This window comes from Engraulis encrasicolus, chromosome 14 (assembly GCF_034702125.1).
Source record: "Engraulis encrasicolus isolate BLACKSEA-1 chromosome 14, IST_EnEncr_1.0, whole genome shotgun sequence".
In the NCBI taxonomy this organism is placed as follows: Eukaryota; Metazoa; Chordata; class Actinopteri; order Clupeiformes; family Engraulidae; genus Engraulis; species Engraulis encrasicolus.
Genome location: NC_085870.1, coordinates 423,772 through 438,359, shown reverse-complemented (window position 1 = coordinate 438,359; position 14,588 = coordinate 423,772). Strand labels below are relative to the sequence as shown.

General features: G+C 42.8%; 1 protein-coding gene across 1 annotated transcript; it reads right to left on the bottom strand.

The window, feature by feature from the left end:
* Window positions 1-8,158: 8,158 nt before the first annotated feature.
* LOC134462921 (chemokine XC receptor 1-like) lies at window positions 8,159-13,054 on the bottom strand. Its single transcript, XM_063216194.1, has 2 exons — window positions 12,172-13,054; window positions 8,159-8,283 (listed from the first exon to the last, which is right to left on the bottom strand). The coding sequence occupies exons 1-2, from the start codon at window positions 13,052-13,054 to the stop codon at window positions 8,159-8,161; spliced, it is 1,008 nt and encodes a 335-aa protein (XP_063072264.1).
* Between the last annotated feature and the right edge of the window lie 1,534 nt (window positions 13,055-14,588).

Here is a 14,588-nt window from a genome sequence, read left to right as displayed (position 1 = left end):
ACATGTGACCTTGACACCCTTATATACACTCACATCAGCTCCTGTTATCAGCCAATTACAGCAGATCCTGATATCACCCAATCAATGATGTTTACTCCGGCTCTAAAAAAATCTCTAATAGCTACTTGATGGCTACTAATAGCTACTTAACAAGTGGATGCAGAAACAACAAGACCTTACACATTAACCTGTTTTCTTTGGTGTTTTTTTGTGGTGAATTTGACCATGACATTTTTGTGCACAGTCTCTGGGTACAGGCAAAACTAAAGCAGGGGCGTGGTAATGAAAGCTCTAACAAGGGTATACAGCTTGAAAGTCCCGCCCTTAGTTCCGCATTTCACGAGACCTAAACTGACAATCTAACAACATGGTCGCGAGTAAATATCTTCCGCTCTCAGTCATTACATGCGCTGGGCTACAAATATGAAGTATCAATGTTTTGTTCCTAGGCCGTCTGCATGAAAAATGTGAAGAAACACAGCTTTCTAAAAAGTTTAGGGGTTCGTACGAAAAATTAAACAAAAATATCGAAAACAACACGTGGCACAACTCGAAGGNGATCGAGTGGGCTTATGGTGAGGTCAATGGGGCATTTGTTCAAAAAAGGTTCAGAACCACTGGAGTAGCGTCATGATGATGATGATGATGATGATGATGATGATGATGATATTGATATTGGTGGTAAGGTGCCAAAGGTCTGTGTGTTGTTCTCGCTCTCTGTTTAAAGTCAAGAGTTTACCCTTGGATTGAGATATACTGTGTGTACGGTAGATATACTGATAATGTCTTGAGGCGTGGGAAGGTACAGTAGGTTTGCTAACATGCTACTTTTAGCAGTGCTATTACACACAGCTACAGTATAAATGCTACTTTTAGCAGTGCTATTACACACAGCTACAGTATAAATGCTACTTTTAGCAGTGCTATTACACACAGCTACAGTATACATGCTACTTTTAGCAGTGCTATTACACACAGCTACAGTATAAATGCTACTTTTAGCAGTGCTATTACACACAGCTACAGTATAAATGCTGCATCTAGTGCAGGGGATGTGATGTGATTTTTATTTTGTATTACCACATGAGTCTTTGGTGTTGCTTATTGACCATGGTACTGGAATCTGTCTTGTAGACGGTCCCTGTCAAATAAGCAAATTAACTGAGTTCAACATCTTCACTATTTTTAATTTTAAAGGTGCACTGTGTAATATTTTTAGTAGTTTATTTCCAGAACTCCTGCTGCCCATTCACAAATGTTCCCTTTTTCATGAATACCACCACCACCAAATTGTAAGTGTTCATTATAACTGGGCACTCTTCATACATCTTCTCCATTGTCCGCCATTTTGAATGTGCAGAAATGGAAATATTTTGCTTCAACACTTTTACTGGGGCCTATGCTGCAAAACTGGTTCACATTGAGTTAAGATTAAGTTAAGAGGTAAATCATCTAATAGAAGAGCCTGGAGTCCTCATTTTCTTAAAAAAGGCTCTTGTATTAGGTGATATACCTCTTAACTTAACCTGAACTTATCCTGAACCAGCTTTGTAGCATAGGCCCCTGTGCTTTGATCATGCTAGTAAATATTAGTTAAAACATTTAGTAAATATTAATGAAAATATCAAATTTGGCAATAGGCATCACACAATGATCAGCAAAGTTACAATGCCCTACTCTGGCCACCATCCTATACAGTGCACCCTTAAGACACATGGCATGGCCCTCTGCAATTAGAATTTTCAATGAAAGACACAGTTCCCAGCAAGGGACTTGACACTGTGTGTGTGTGTGTGTGTGTGTGTGTGTGTGTGTGTGTGTGTGTGTGTGTGTGTGTGTGTGTGTGTGTGTGTGTGTGTGTGTGTGTGTGTGTGTGTGTGTGTGTGTGTGTGTGTGTGTGGGAGAGAGATGGAGAGAAATATGTATCGTAGCAATCAGCTGTTTTGGAGGAGTCAGAGAGACATGGGGGAGGGGGTTGTATTTATTTATCTGTCATTTTATGTTTTTATTCTGTTGTTAAGTCCTGTCTTTGTATAGCACCCTGACCACTTGAATTTCCCTTTTTGGGACATTAAAGTTTACTTTGACTTTGACTTTGACTTTGACTTTGATGAGAGTCACGTAGACCTGATGTCAGATGAAACTGCAGACCTAGTGGAGACGGAGTAGGTGAAACTGCAGACCTAGTCCAGGTGATGTCAAGTGAAACTGCAGACCTAGTCCAGGTGATGTCAAGTGAAACTGCAGACCTAGTCCAGGTGATGCTGAGACTGCAGACCTAGTCCAGGTGATGTCAAGTGAGACTGCAGACCTAGTCCAGGTGATGTCAAGTGAGACTGCAGACCTAGTCCAGGTGATGTCAAGTGAGACTGCAGACCTAGTCCAGGTGATGTCAAGTGAGACTGCAGACCTAGTCCAGGTGATGTCAGGTGAGACTTTGGCAGTGTAGGTCACTGGTACCCAATTTATTTTCTGCTGGGACCTCCTTTTGAACTTAAGAATATTTTAAGAATACCACACCTCCCATTTTACAACTGAATAAACATATTTTTTGGCTAAACTCTAATGTAAATCACCGGAGAGGTAAATATGTTGAATAAACACATTGAAGTGAATATTGTTACTATTAATGTCTGGAAAGGTTACAAAAACACAGGTATATTCTAGTTTTGTCTTTTTGCAAACAATCCCTTCTCTCTGTGACCCCGTAGGGAACCACTGCTGTAGGTGGTCAATGAAGGCCTTGGACACTGTGAAAGACATCAGACACTATGAGAGACGTCAACCAAGGATATTGTGAAAGACGTCAGAATGACCAGTTCATGTTGTAATGGAATTTTGTTGTTTTTGTTTGTTTGTCTGTTTCATTGCCATGTGTAAGCACTACAGCACTCGCACAAACACGCACACACATGCACGCACACACACACACACACACACACACACAATTACCATTTCCCAATGTCAAGTGTTCTAGTCTTGGTAATGCAGGAAATGCCTAGTGAGTGGATGGATACTCCGCGGAATTCACCAAAGAGTGTCCAATCACTGGGCATTTCACGCACTACCAAGGCTAGAACACTTGACATTGGGAAATCCCCTCTCCCCAAGGCTACAACACTTGACATTGGGAAAGCCCCTCTCCCCAAGGCTACAACACTTGACATTGGGAAATCCCCTCTCCCCAAGGCTACAACACTTGACATTGGGAAAGCCCCTCTCCCCAAGGCTACAACACTTGACATTGGGAAATCCCCTCTCCCCACGGCTACAACACTTGACATTGGGAAATCCCCTCTCCCCACGGCTACAACACTTGACATTGGGAAATCCCCTCTCCCCAAGGCTACAACACTTGACATTGGGAAATCCCCTCTCCCCAAGGCTACAACACTTGACATTGGGAAATCCCCTCTCCCCAAGGCTACAACACTTGACATTGGGAAATCCCCTCTCCCCAAGGCTACAACACTTGACATTGGGAAATCCCCTCTCCCCAAGGCTACAACACTTGACATTGGGAAATCCCCTCTCCCCCCTCAATACACGCACTCTCCCTCTCTCTATCTCTCCATTACTCACACACACACAAACACATTGGCTGAAATATGCTGGCAAACGAACAATAAAATGCTGCTACCCCATCTACTACTTTATATAACTCACTGCTGTTATTATTAATATAATAAATAATAATGTCTACATTCTATTTTATATTTACCTTGTCTTGTGTTTACATGTTAAATGTTACATTTTGAATGTTAAATGTTCATTTGTACTGTATTTATTATTGACCACTTATTGTCCTGTCCTGTCTTGCACTTTATGTCTCACCGCCTATACCAAATTGTTAAGTGGTCAAGTAAACTGATCGGTGAACCACAGCTGCACCCTTCTTCCCTGTATGCAAAGCAACTACAGCGGATAGCAATGGCTATCATAGATGATAGCCAACACCCTTTGCATAGTGAGTTCCAGTACCTCCCCTCTGGACGGAGGCTGATAGTTCCTGGTTGCAGAACCAATAGGTTCAAAAGCAGTTTTGTCCCAGCTGCAATTACTTTGCTAAACAAGATGTAAAATAAACCTATGTATTTGTAAAAATGGTCTTTGCACTTTATCTGCGCCAGGAGTGTGGTGTCACTTCCGCCATGGTCCTATAGTGGTTGTATGAAGTGTTGTGGCCCACCACTGCAGTTAGTTTATACCCCCCCACCCTTGTGTGTAGGCTACATGTTGTATGTGTATTCAGTCAAATGTCAAACATTTTATTTATTTATTTGTGAAGCGTACATGTGTCTTTTTAGACTCCATGTTTATGTGTCATGTGTCATTGTGGTTCTGATGTAAGGACAGCCATCTTCTCTTTTATACTGCAAACCCAGTTTACCTTCGGGTACCAATAAAGTTGAACTGAACTGAACTGAACTGATGTCAGTCTGTAAAATGTTGGTCTTGTATATGTCTTGTCCTGGCATATTGGTATAGAGAGAAAATGTCATTTCATTTTCCTGGCATGTCTTGTGCATATGAAGAAAGTGACAATAAAAGCTGACTTAACTTGCTCTTACACATCCTCTAAACCTACTGTACAAAGTACAGCAGCCTGTTGCAATCTTACACCTAACCACTAGATGCCAGTACACATACTCATCTTCATACAATATAATGTAGTTTATTCATTAAAAACTGTATGACTTATCCTCAGTGATTAGTCCTTAACTCAGAGGTTCCCAACACATTTTGGCGTGTGACCCCATTTTGACCTCACAATTTTTTGGCGACCCCATTGACATTATAATTTTTATATATTTTTTTAAATTACATTTTTATATGGTTTCTGGACTTCTTTGTGGCTTATGTTATTATATTGCCTTCACATTGGGCCCTTATTGTTCTGGTCTCTGTAATCATATAGTAATTTACTGTAACAGAGTTCCGCAGAGTTTTTCACTTCTGCCTGGCAGCCCCCTCACTTCTTTCAATTTGACATTTCAGCCTGTCAGCCTTCCTCAGGTCACGTGCTGACAGGCCGAAACCTTGTCACATTAAAGACTTGTTTTTTAACTCGAGAGTGTGCGGCACTTCTCTCCTCCTGCAGGTGTTTTACTGGTTGCCAGCACCTCTGTTTCTGGTGTGCGTTTCGCACCTCCACTCATCAGCCCCCTCACTTCTGCCTGACATTCGGCAATGATATGACCCTTTGTTTCATTTTATATTGACCATCACCGGCCTCTCACCTCTAGCCTGCACAGGAAATGTTGAGACTTCACACATGCAATTGCCTGCCCTACATCTTTAATTCTTCAAAACAGAATTTATAAACCGTCTGATGTATTTTGTCTGACAACAATGTCACATTCTCCAAGAAAAAAAACGTGCCGTGTCACAATATCTTGCAAACATACTGTATATTACCTAATATATTGCTACAACATGTCCATGAATAAGCACAATAATTCTTAATTCACATTCTCAATACATAGCACTTCGGTTTATTAACTTTATAAGGTTAAGATCCTGTGATTGTCCTTGTGGTGCTCCAGTTATTCACAGGGGTGTAGTCTACTTTTTTGTGGTGGGTATACTGTATATTTGAGCATTTTTTGAATTGAGTATGCTGTATACATTTGTGCTATTCTAAATAATGGATCAATCCATTTTAAGTGGGTATACTGAAATCCCTGAAATTTTGAAGTGGGTATACTGCGTATACCTGCGTTCTACGTAGACTACACCACTGGTTATTCAGGTGTGGCAACACCCTTGTTGTGTCCTGCATTGTCAGAATCTCCCTTGTGATGGTGAGTGGTCATTCTGGTGCGGTGAGACTCCAGACTGGCTTGTGGTGGTATGACTATCATTCTGGTGCGGTGAGACTCCAGACTGGCTTGTGGTGCTGGCAAGATTTTCTGAACGATCACTTTCAGGTGTGTTCTAAACTTAACTCCAACGAAGGCATGGAACACAGGATTGAGGCAGCAGTGCGAGTAGGCTAGACACTGTGTAATATAGTAGGCATAAGCCAGGTTTATGTATCCGTTGCATTCATTAAAAGGGTGTAGATGTCTTAAGGTCCGAAGGAGTAGCACTATATTGTATGGTGCCCACGCTAGCACAAACACAACCACAGTGACAGAAATCAATTTCACTGTCCGAATTCTTTTACTTGATGGCGAATTCAGGACAGTCGTCAATATTCTGGAGTAACAGAAACACATAATTGCAAAGGCAATGAAGAAAAATACATTTTGTTGATATGCTGCAGCACGTTGCCAATCAAGGCTGTCAGAAATGCAGTGAGCCACACCATACCACCACTGTGTCTTGACGTGTAATGTCGCTGGCAAAGCCGCAACAAAGCTGACAACCCAGACGCACACTGACAAACACATAGTGAAACACTTGCATTTGTCACCTCCATCAGGCAGGGAATGCACTAGCACCCTGTGCCTTTGCAGGGTCATTAGAGTCAAGAATAACACACTGCTGTAGACGCCTGAGTCAAGCACAAAAACGTGAGCCTTGCAGGCGAAGTCTCCAAGCACCCACTGGTCCAAATAATGATATTGTGCCAGGAAGGGTAATCCAGAGGTGAACACGAGGGTTGACAGAGCCAAGTTGAGGACGAAGCAGTTGGTAAAGGACTTGAGGTTCTCATACTTGAGCAGGATCACAATCACCAGCAGGTTTCCAATGAGGCTGAGGACCGTCACCACACAGAGGACCAGTGTAGAAACTATGGCTCCGAATTTGATGACATCACTCATGTCACATTCATCATAGTATGTTATGTTATAATAATAATCATACTGGAAGGTTGAACTTTCTACAAGATCCATCCTAAAAGACAATGAAAAGTAAATCAGTGAAATACAAGGTCAGAAATACAAGATACTTTCCATTTGTCATTGTGACCATGCAGCACACAAATACATTATATCGACAGTAAGCTACAGGCTGAAAGAGGAGTAGGCCTCCCTACTTCAGGGACGTTACAGGTTTCAGAGACATGGGTGGCTTAGACCCCAGAGGAGGTAAAATATTCTGTGTGCATCTGTGTGAAGCTGTCATTATTTCATTGCTCACTAAAGCTAGAACTGATATAGTGCTAATATTATGGAGGCAAATTATTCGATTTATTCATTACGATAATTACGATTAATTCATTGATAGCCTTATCGATCGACTTACGATTAATTGATAAGCGACGTTTTCCCCCGAAATCTCAATGTTTCTTGAAAAAAAAACTAATAAAACCTTAACATTTTAATTAAAAATTGAGATAAAATACCACATTTAAATTAATTATTTTAAAATTCTTTAATCCAAAGGTGATTTAAATATTCGCATGATTCACATCCCTCCTCACACACACTCTTCACATGCCCTTTCACCTGGGTCTCTTGTCAGTTGAATTGTCGATTAATTGCGATTAATGTTTTTTATCGATTAACGCATTCATCGATTTAAGTCGATTAATCGATTAATTGTTTGCATCCCTAGCTAATGTAGCAGAGTGGAACTTTAGATGTTACTTTTCCTAAAATAGTAATCAAATTGATACTTGTGATTGCACGACTACGCCACTGGGGGACTTCCACCCCAGAATATATTTTGATTTCAACCAGTAAAGGCACAACAGGTTCGGATAGATATATGGACGGAGACGTGTTTCCCCGTGGAATAAAAATGTGTTCTTTATTTATACAAACATAAAAAAACATACAACACTTGGGAGCCACACCCCTAAATAAAATTAAACAATTAATCAAAGATTGGCTGCCCCAGATATTACACTGCAGCGGGCTTCCAAGGCAGGTTAACTGTGTATAAAAGGTGCCTACGATTAAATGCACACACACACGCACTCATGCGCGTAGGCACGCCACCACGGCAAGCAAGTGATTCAATGAGTGAGAATATACACAAGCAAATCCAGTTCGCATACTAATCACTACACACATGATAATTCCTTTGGGTGTAATTCACCACTAGTCTACTATGTGCGCAACGCACAGGTACCTGCCCTGTAAGCAGCTAAAGAAGGGGGTAGAAAAAAACAAACAAACAAAACAAACAAACAAAATCAAACAGAAAGGCAAACTAAATTACTAAAGGACAAAACAGCGATGGGCCACCTGCCCACGGTGAGCTTTCATCGCCCAAGACCCTCGATGGCACTCTCCGCGCCACTGGACAGCGGGTGGAGAGCAACAAGCAGTCGGGTGACAGAGACACTGTCCAACCCAAACATTGGTAGCTGGGGCGTAGCAAAGTGCGCTGGAACCCAGGACCTCGGCGCACCAACAAGAACACAGGGTAAGCCCTCTGCAGGCACCCGAACACCGGGGAGCTTTACGAGCCAACTATTCCGGGTGTTTTTATAAAAACCATGGCCTATTCGCCACTGACCAATTAGCCATTCAGCGGCTGGCAGAGTCCCATGACGTCAATATTACGGTAAAAACAGAGGGACATACCTTGCCCTGAGCACAAACAGTTCACCCCGTTACACTAATATAATAAATATTGTAATGGTAGGTGCCATACATTTCTGTGCAAACTGAAGAGGGCAAGTGCTGCACAATTAATCACCATGGAAACATTCTACTAGAATTTCTAGAGAAGATTCTGTTCTCAAACCACCAGACCCACCAACATTTCTACCATCAGGAAAGTGCTACTGAAACTTGCGGTGCTGCGCATTGCGCAAGCAGACTGAGTAACAGGTTATTTCCACAAGCCAGACTCATCAACACACTGTAGAAAACCACATCAACACGCATGGCCACTGGAGGACAGTTCATGAGCATTTCTTTCACCCCTGGTAGGCTACTGCAGGCTACTGTTGCACCGTATACAGCATGGCCTCTGCTTTCTCCCCTGGTAGGCTACTGCAGGCTACTGTACTGTTGTATACAGCATGGCCTCTGCTTTCACCCCTGGTAGGCTACCTACTGCAGGCTACTGTTGCACTGTATACAGCATGGCCTCTGCTTTCACCCCTGGTAGGCTACCTACTGCAGGCTACTGTTGCACTGTATACAGCACCTGCACCACTTCACATTACTTGTTTGAGCACTAACTGTATAGGTGCGCGTGTGTGTGTGTGTGTGAGAGAGAGAGAGTGTGTGTGTGTGTGTGTGTGTGTGTGTGTGAGAGAGAGAGAGAGAGAGAGAGAGAGAGAGAGAGAGAGAGAGAGAGAGAGAGAGATCTGTCAATGTGTTATTTATAGGCTATGTTTAGTTTAACTGCACATTGGAGACTGGTCAACTTCTTGTGCTAACCCCTAGGCTATAGATTCGACAATAAAGTATGCCTACACATGGCTTGACTTGACCTGTGTTCTAATAAATTAAGTTCACACTTTTCCTCACAGAGTGCGCAAGTAATTGGCCAGAATAAGGGCAAGGCACACTGAGAGGGGAAACCATGCGCAATCAACCCGGATGTTTATCGCGCATCGACGATAAACTATCTATAAACGGATAGAAAATATTTTTCAAATCCTTATCTTTCACAACTTCAGCATTCAAGTGAAATTCAAAAATCAAGTGGTTAGAGTGAGTCTATTGGTTTTTTGATGAACAAAATTAGTAGCCTAACAGCCTACGGATTTTTTTTTCATATTGTTGTTTCTGATTCTCAAATGATAGGCCTACACGGAGCAAACACAAACAAACCACGTTTAGCCAACTGCCTTCTTTGTTTAGGCTGACGTTTACAGTTAAAACATCTAATTTGTGGATCAAACCGAGTGCTCTTAGAGATTTCGGAACAATGACAAATGTTTGTAATGCGTTTGAAAACTTCACACTTTACCTGATGCGCTGAACGTCCTCAAGGTGTCAAAGGAGTGCGATGCGGAACCGAGAATGCGCTATATTCCAGGCACGTTCACGTGCGCATTCTCGTGAAAGCGCATTCTCCCTCGCAAGTGTGATTTAGCTTACCGTTTAACATCCTTATCACAGATGTAAGTGTAGACGTTTTTTTTTATTATTATTGGAAGTTTATTCAGGGTACATTAAGAGACATTAACACAAAGACAAGTACGATAAGACAATAAAGTAATCAACATAAGTACAAATGACAAAAAATAAATAATAAAATTAAAATAAATTAAACAAGAATTATTCTAAGAGGTGGAAGGTGCCCAGGAGGAGTAGTAGCCTAGAAGGTGGAAGGCGCCCAGGAGGACTAGTAGAAAAATGAGGTTTATTATGTAAAACATGCTACTGTACTCTCTGCTGAAGTCATGGAAACCAAATAAAACATTTTTTATACGAAAATTGAAGGTTTGTACACACTCTTTGTAAGTGTAGACGTTGTAGTAGTATAGTTTCTTCATCATGACGTAACCAAACAATACACTTTAAAAAGGGATGTCAGTGATAAGTCATGATAACTTATAGGCTATAATTAATTCCCTCTGCCATAAAACTGTAAAATAATCATGGTTTAACTTCAAATCAAAGTTAATTAAAAAAAAATCTCATTTTTAGTTTAAATGATTTATCATTATTTGTAGCCTATTGCTTTATTTCTCATTGTCTGTTGTTTTAAAGCTGTTTAGACATTAGTGATAAACAATCATCAACAACATCAAAAGATCTCCAGCAAACAGCATGTTGTGCTATCGTCAAATGGTGTTGTTCTGGTCTCTGTAATCATATAGTAATTTACTGTAACAGTCCGCAGAGTTTTTCACTTCTGCCTGGCAGCCCCCTCACTTCTTTCAATTTGACCTTTCGGCCTGTCAGCCTTCCTCAGGTCACGTGCTGACAGGCCGAAACGTTGTCACATTAAAGACTTGTTTATTTAGCTCGAGAGTGTGCGGCACTTCTCTCCTCCTGCAAGTGTATTTCTGGTTGCCAGCACCTCTGTATCTGGTGGCACTTCTCTCCTTCTACAAGTGTATTTCTGGTTGCCAGCACCTCTGTATCTGGTGGCACTTCTCTCCTTCTACAAGTGTATTTCTGGTTGCCAGCACCTCTGTTTCTGGTGGCACTTCTCTCCTCCTGCAGGTGTATTTCTGGTTGCCAGCACCTCTGTTTCTGGTGTGCGTTCTGCACCTCCACTCATCAGCCCCCTCATCAGAGATTCTTTAAGTATAGAGATATGCCAATGTAATATGTTGCTATGGGCACTTAACATGACCTGGTTCCGGTCTGCCTAAAGGGGCGTGTCATAATACTCCTAGCCAGGGGAGCCGACAAGGGAGACAAAGGGGTCAGCTGTCCCTGGCCCAGGGAGATGGGGCGCCCATAATTGGGTCCTCATCACATTTAATGCGTTGGGTGGGGGGCCCTTTCAGATGACTTTGTCCTGGGCCCAGCCAAAGCTGTCAGCGGCCCTGCTCCTAGCATTGAATAGAACAGTCCTTAGGTCTGCCTAGGTCTGCCTAAAGGGGGATTTACCCCCCTCCCCCTTGCAATAATAGAACCCGGAAACAATGGGCCAATGGAACCTCTCTCTCTCTCTACTCTCTCTGCCCTCACTTCTGCCTGACATTCGGCAATGATATGAGCCTTTGTTTCATTTTACATATTGACCGGCCTCTCACCTCTAGCCTGCACAGGAAATGTTGAGACTTCACACATGCAATTGCCTGCCCTACATCTTTAATTCTTCAAAACAGAATTTATAAACCGTCTGATGTATTTTGTCTGACAACAATGTCACATTCTCCAAGAAAAAAAACGTGCCGTGTCACAATATCTTGCAAACATACTGTATATTACCTAATATATTGCTACAACATGTCCATGAATAAGCACAATAATTCTTAATTCACATTCTCAATACATAGCACTTCGGTTTATTAACTTTATAAGGTTAAGATCCTGTGATTGTCCTTGTGGTGCTCCAGTTATTCACAGTGGCGTAGTCTACTTTTTTATGGTGGGTATACTGTATATTTGAGCATTTTTGGAAGTGGGTATACTGTATATATTTGTGCTATTCAAAATAATGGATCAATCAATTTTAAGTGGGCATACTGAAATCCCTGACATTTTGAAGTGGGTATACTGTGTTTACCTGAGTTCTACGTAGACTACACCACTGGTTATTCAGGTGTGGCAACACCCTTGTTGTATCCTGCATATTGTCAGAATCTCTCTTGTGATGGTATGACTATCATTCTGGTGCGGTGAGAATCCAGACCGGCTTGTGGTGCTGGCAAGATTTTCTGAACAATCACTTTCAGGTGTGTTCTAAACGTAACTCCGACGAAGGCGTGGAACACAGGATTGAGGCAGCAGTGCGAGTAGGCTAGACACTGTGTAATATAGTTCGCATAATTCAGATTTATGGACCAGTTGCAGTCTTTAAAAGGGTCTAGATGGCTTAGGGTCCAAAGCAGTATCACTATATTGTATGGTGCCCACCCTAGCACAAACACAACCACAGTGACAGAAATCAATTTCACTGTCCGAATTCTTTTACTTGATGGTGAATTCAGGACAGTCGTCAATATTCTGGAGTAACAGAAACACATAATTCCAAAGACAATGAAGAAAAATACAATTTTTTGATATGCTGCAGCACGTTGCCAATCAATGCTGTCATACATGCAGTGAGCCTCATCATACCACGGCTGTGTCTTGACGTGTAATGTCGCTGGCAAAGCCGCAACAAAGCTGACGACCCAGGCGCACACTGACAAACACAGAGCGAAACACGTGCATTTGTCACCTCCGTCAGGCAGGGAATGCACTAGCACCCTGTGCCTTTGCAGGGTCATTAGAGTCAAGAATAACACACTGCTGTAGACGCCTGAGTCAAGCACAAAAACGTGAGCCTTGCAGGCGAAGTCTCCAAGCACCCACTGGTCCAAATAATGATATTGTGCCAGGAAGGGTAATCCAGAGGTGAACACGAGGGCTGACAGAGCCAAGTTGAGGACGAAGCAGTTGGTAAAGGACTTGAGGTTCTCATACTTGAGCAGGATCACAATCACCAGCAGGTTTCCAATGAGGCTGAGGACCGTCACCACACAGAGGACCAGTGTAGAAACTATGGCTCCGAATTGGACGACATCACTCATGTCACATTCATCAATTGTGTCATCTAAATAATACTGGTAAGTTGCATCTTCCACAAGATCCATCCTAAAAGACAATGAAAAGTAAATCAGTGAAATACAAGGTCAGAAATACAAGATACTTTCCATTTGTCATTGTGACCATGCAGCACACAAATACATTATATCGACAGCCTACAGGCTGGAAGAGGCGTACACCTACTTCAGGGACGTTACAGGTTTCAGAGACAGGGGTGGCTTAGCCCCCAGAGGAGGCAAAATATTCTGTGTGAAATAGCTTTCACTATGTCATTGCTTACTAAAGCTAGAACTAATATAGTGCTGCTAATATAATAAATATTGTAATGGTAGGTGCCATACATTTCTGTGCAAACTGAAGAGGGCAAGTGCTGCACAATTAATCACCATGGAAACATTCTAGAAAAGATTCTGTTCTCAAACCACCAGACCCACTAACATTTCTACCATCAGGGAAGCGCTACTGAAACTTGCGGTGCTGCGCAAGCAGACTGAGTAACAGGTTATTTCCACAAGCCAGACTCATCAACACACACTAGAAAACCACATCAACACGCATGGGCACTGGAAGAGATTTCATGAGCATTTCTTTCACCCAGAGGTGCATCTTGCCACCAGGCAAGGCAGGCAGCCGCTTGGGGCCCCCAAGCCCCTAGATAGTGAATAACAGGCCACATTTTACCACAGTAGTGGCGATTTTGGTTCAAATGCTCATTTTTTTTGCATTTTCGCTTGGGGCCCCACCTGACCCTAGAATCCCCTCTGCTTTCACCCCTGGTAGGCTACTGCAGGCTACTGTACTGTTGCACCGTATACAGCATGGCCTCTGCTTTCACCCCTGGTAGGCTACTGCAGGCTACTGTTGCACCGTATACAGCATGGCCTCTGCTTTCACCCCTGGTAGGCTACTGCAGGCTACTGTTGTATACAGCATGGCCTCTGCTTTCACCCCTGGTAGGCTACTGTACTGTTGTATACAGCATGGCCTCTGCTTTCTCCCCTGGTAGGCTACTGCAGGCTACTGTACTGTTGCACCGTATACAGCATGGCCTCTGCTTTCTCCCCTGGTAGGCTACTGCAGGCTACTGTACTGTTGTATACAGCATCGCCTCTGCTTTCTCCCCTGGTAGGCTACTGCAGGCTACTGTACTGTTGTATACAGCATGGCCTCTGCTTTCTCCCCTGGTAGGCTACCTACTGCAGGCTACTGTTGTATACAGCATGGCCTCTGCTTTCTCCCCTGGTAGGCTACTGCAGGCTACTGTTGTATACAGCATTGCCTCTGCTTTCTCCCCTGGTAGGCTACTGTACTGTTGTATACAGCATGGCCTCTGCTTTCTCCCCTGGTAGGCTACCTACTGCAGGCTACTGTTGTATACAGCATTGCCTCTGCTTTCTCCCCTGGTAGGCTACTGCAGGCTACTGTACTGTTGTATACAGCATGGCCTCTGCTTTCACCCCTGGTAGGCTACCTACTGCAGGCTACTGTTGCACTGTATACAGCATCGCCTCTGCTTTC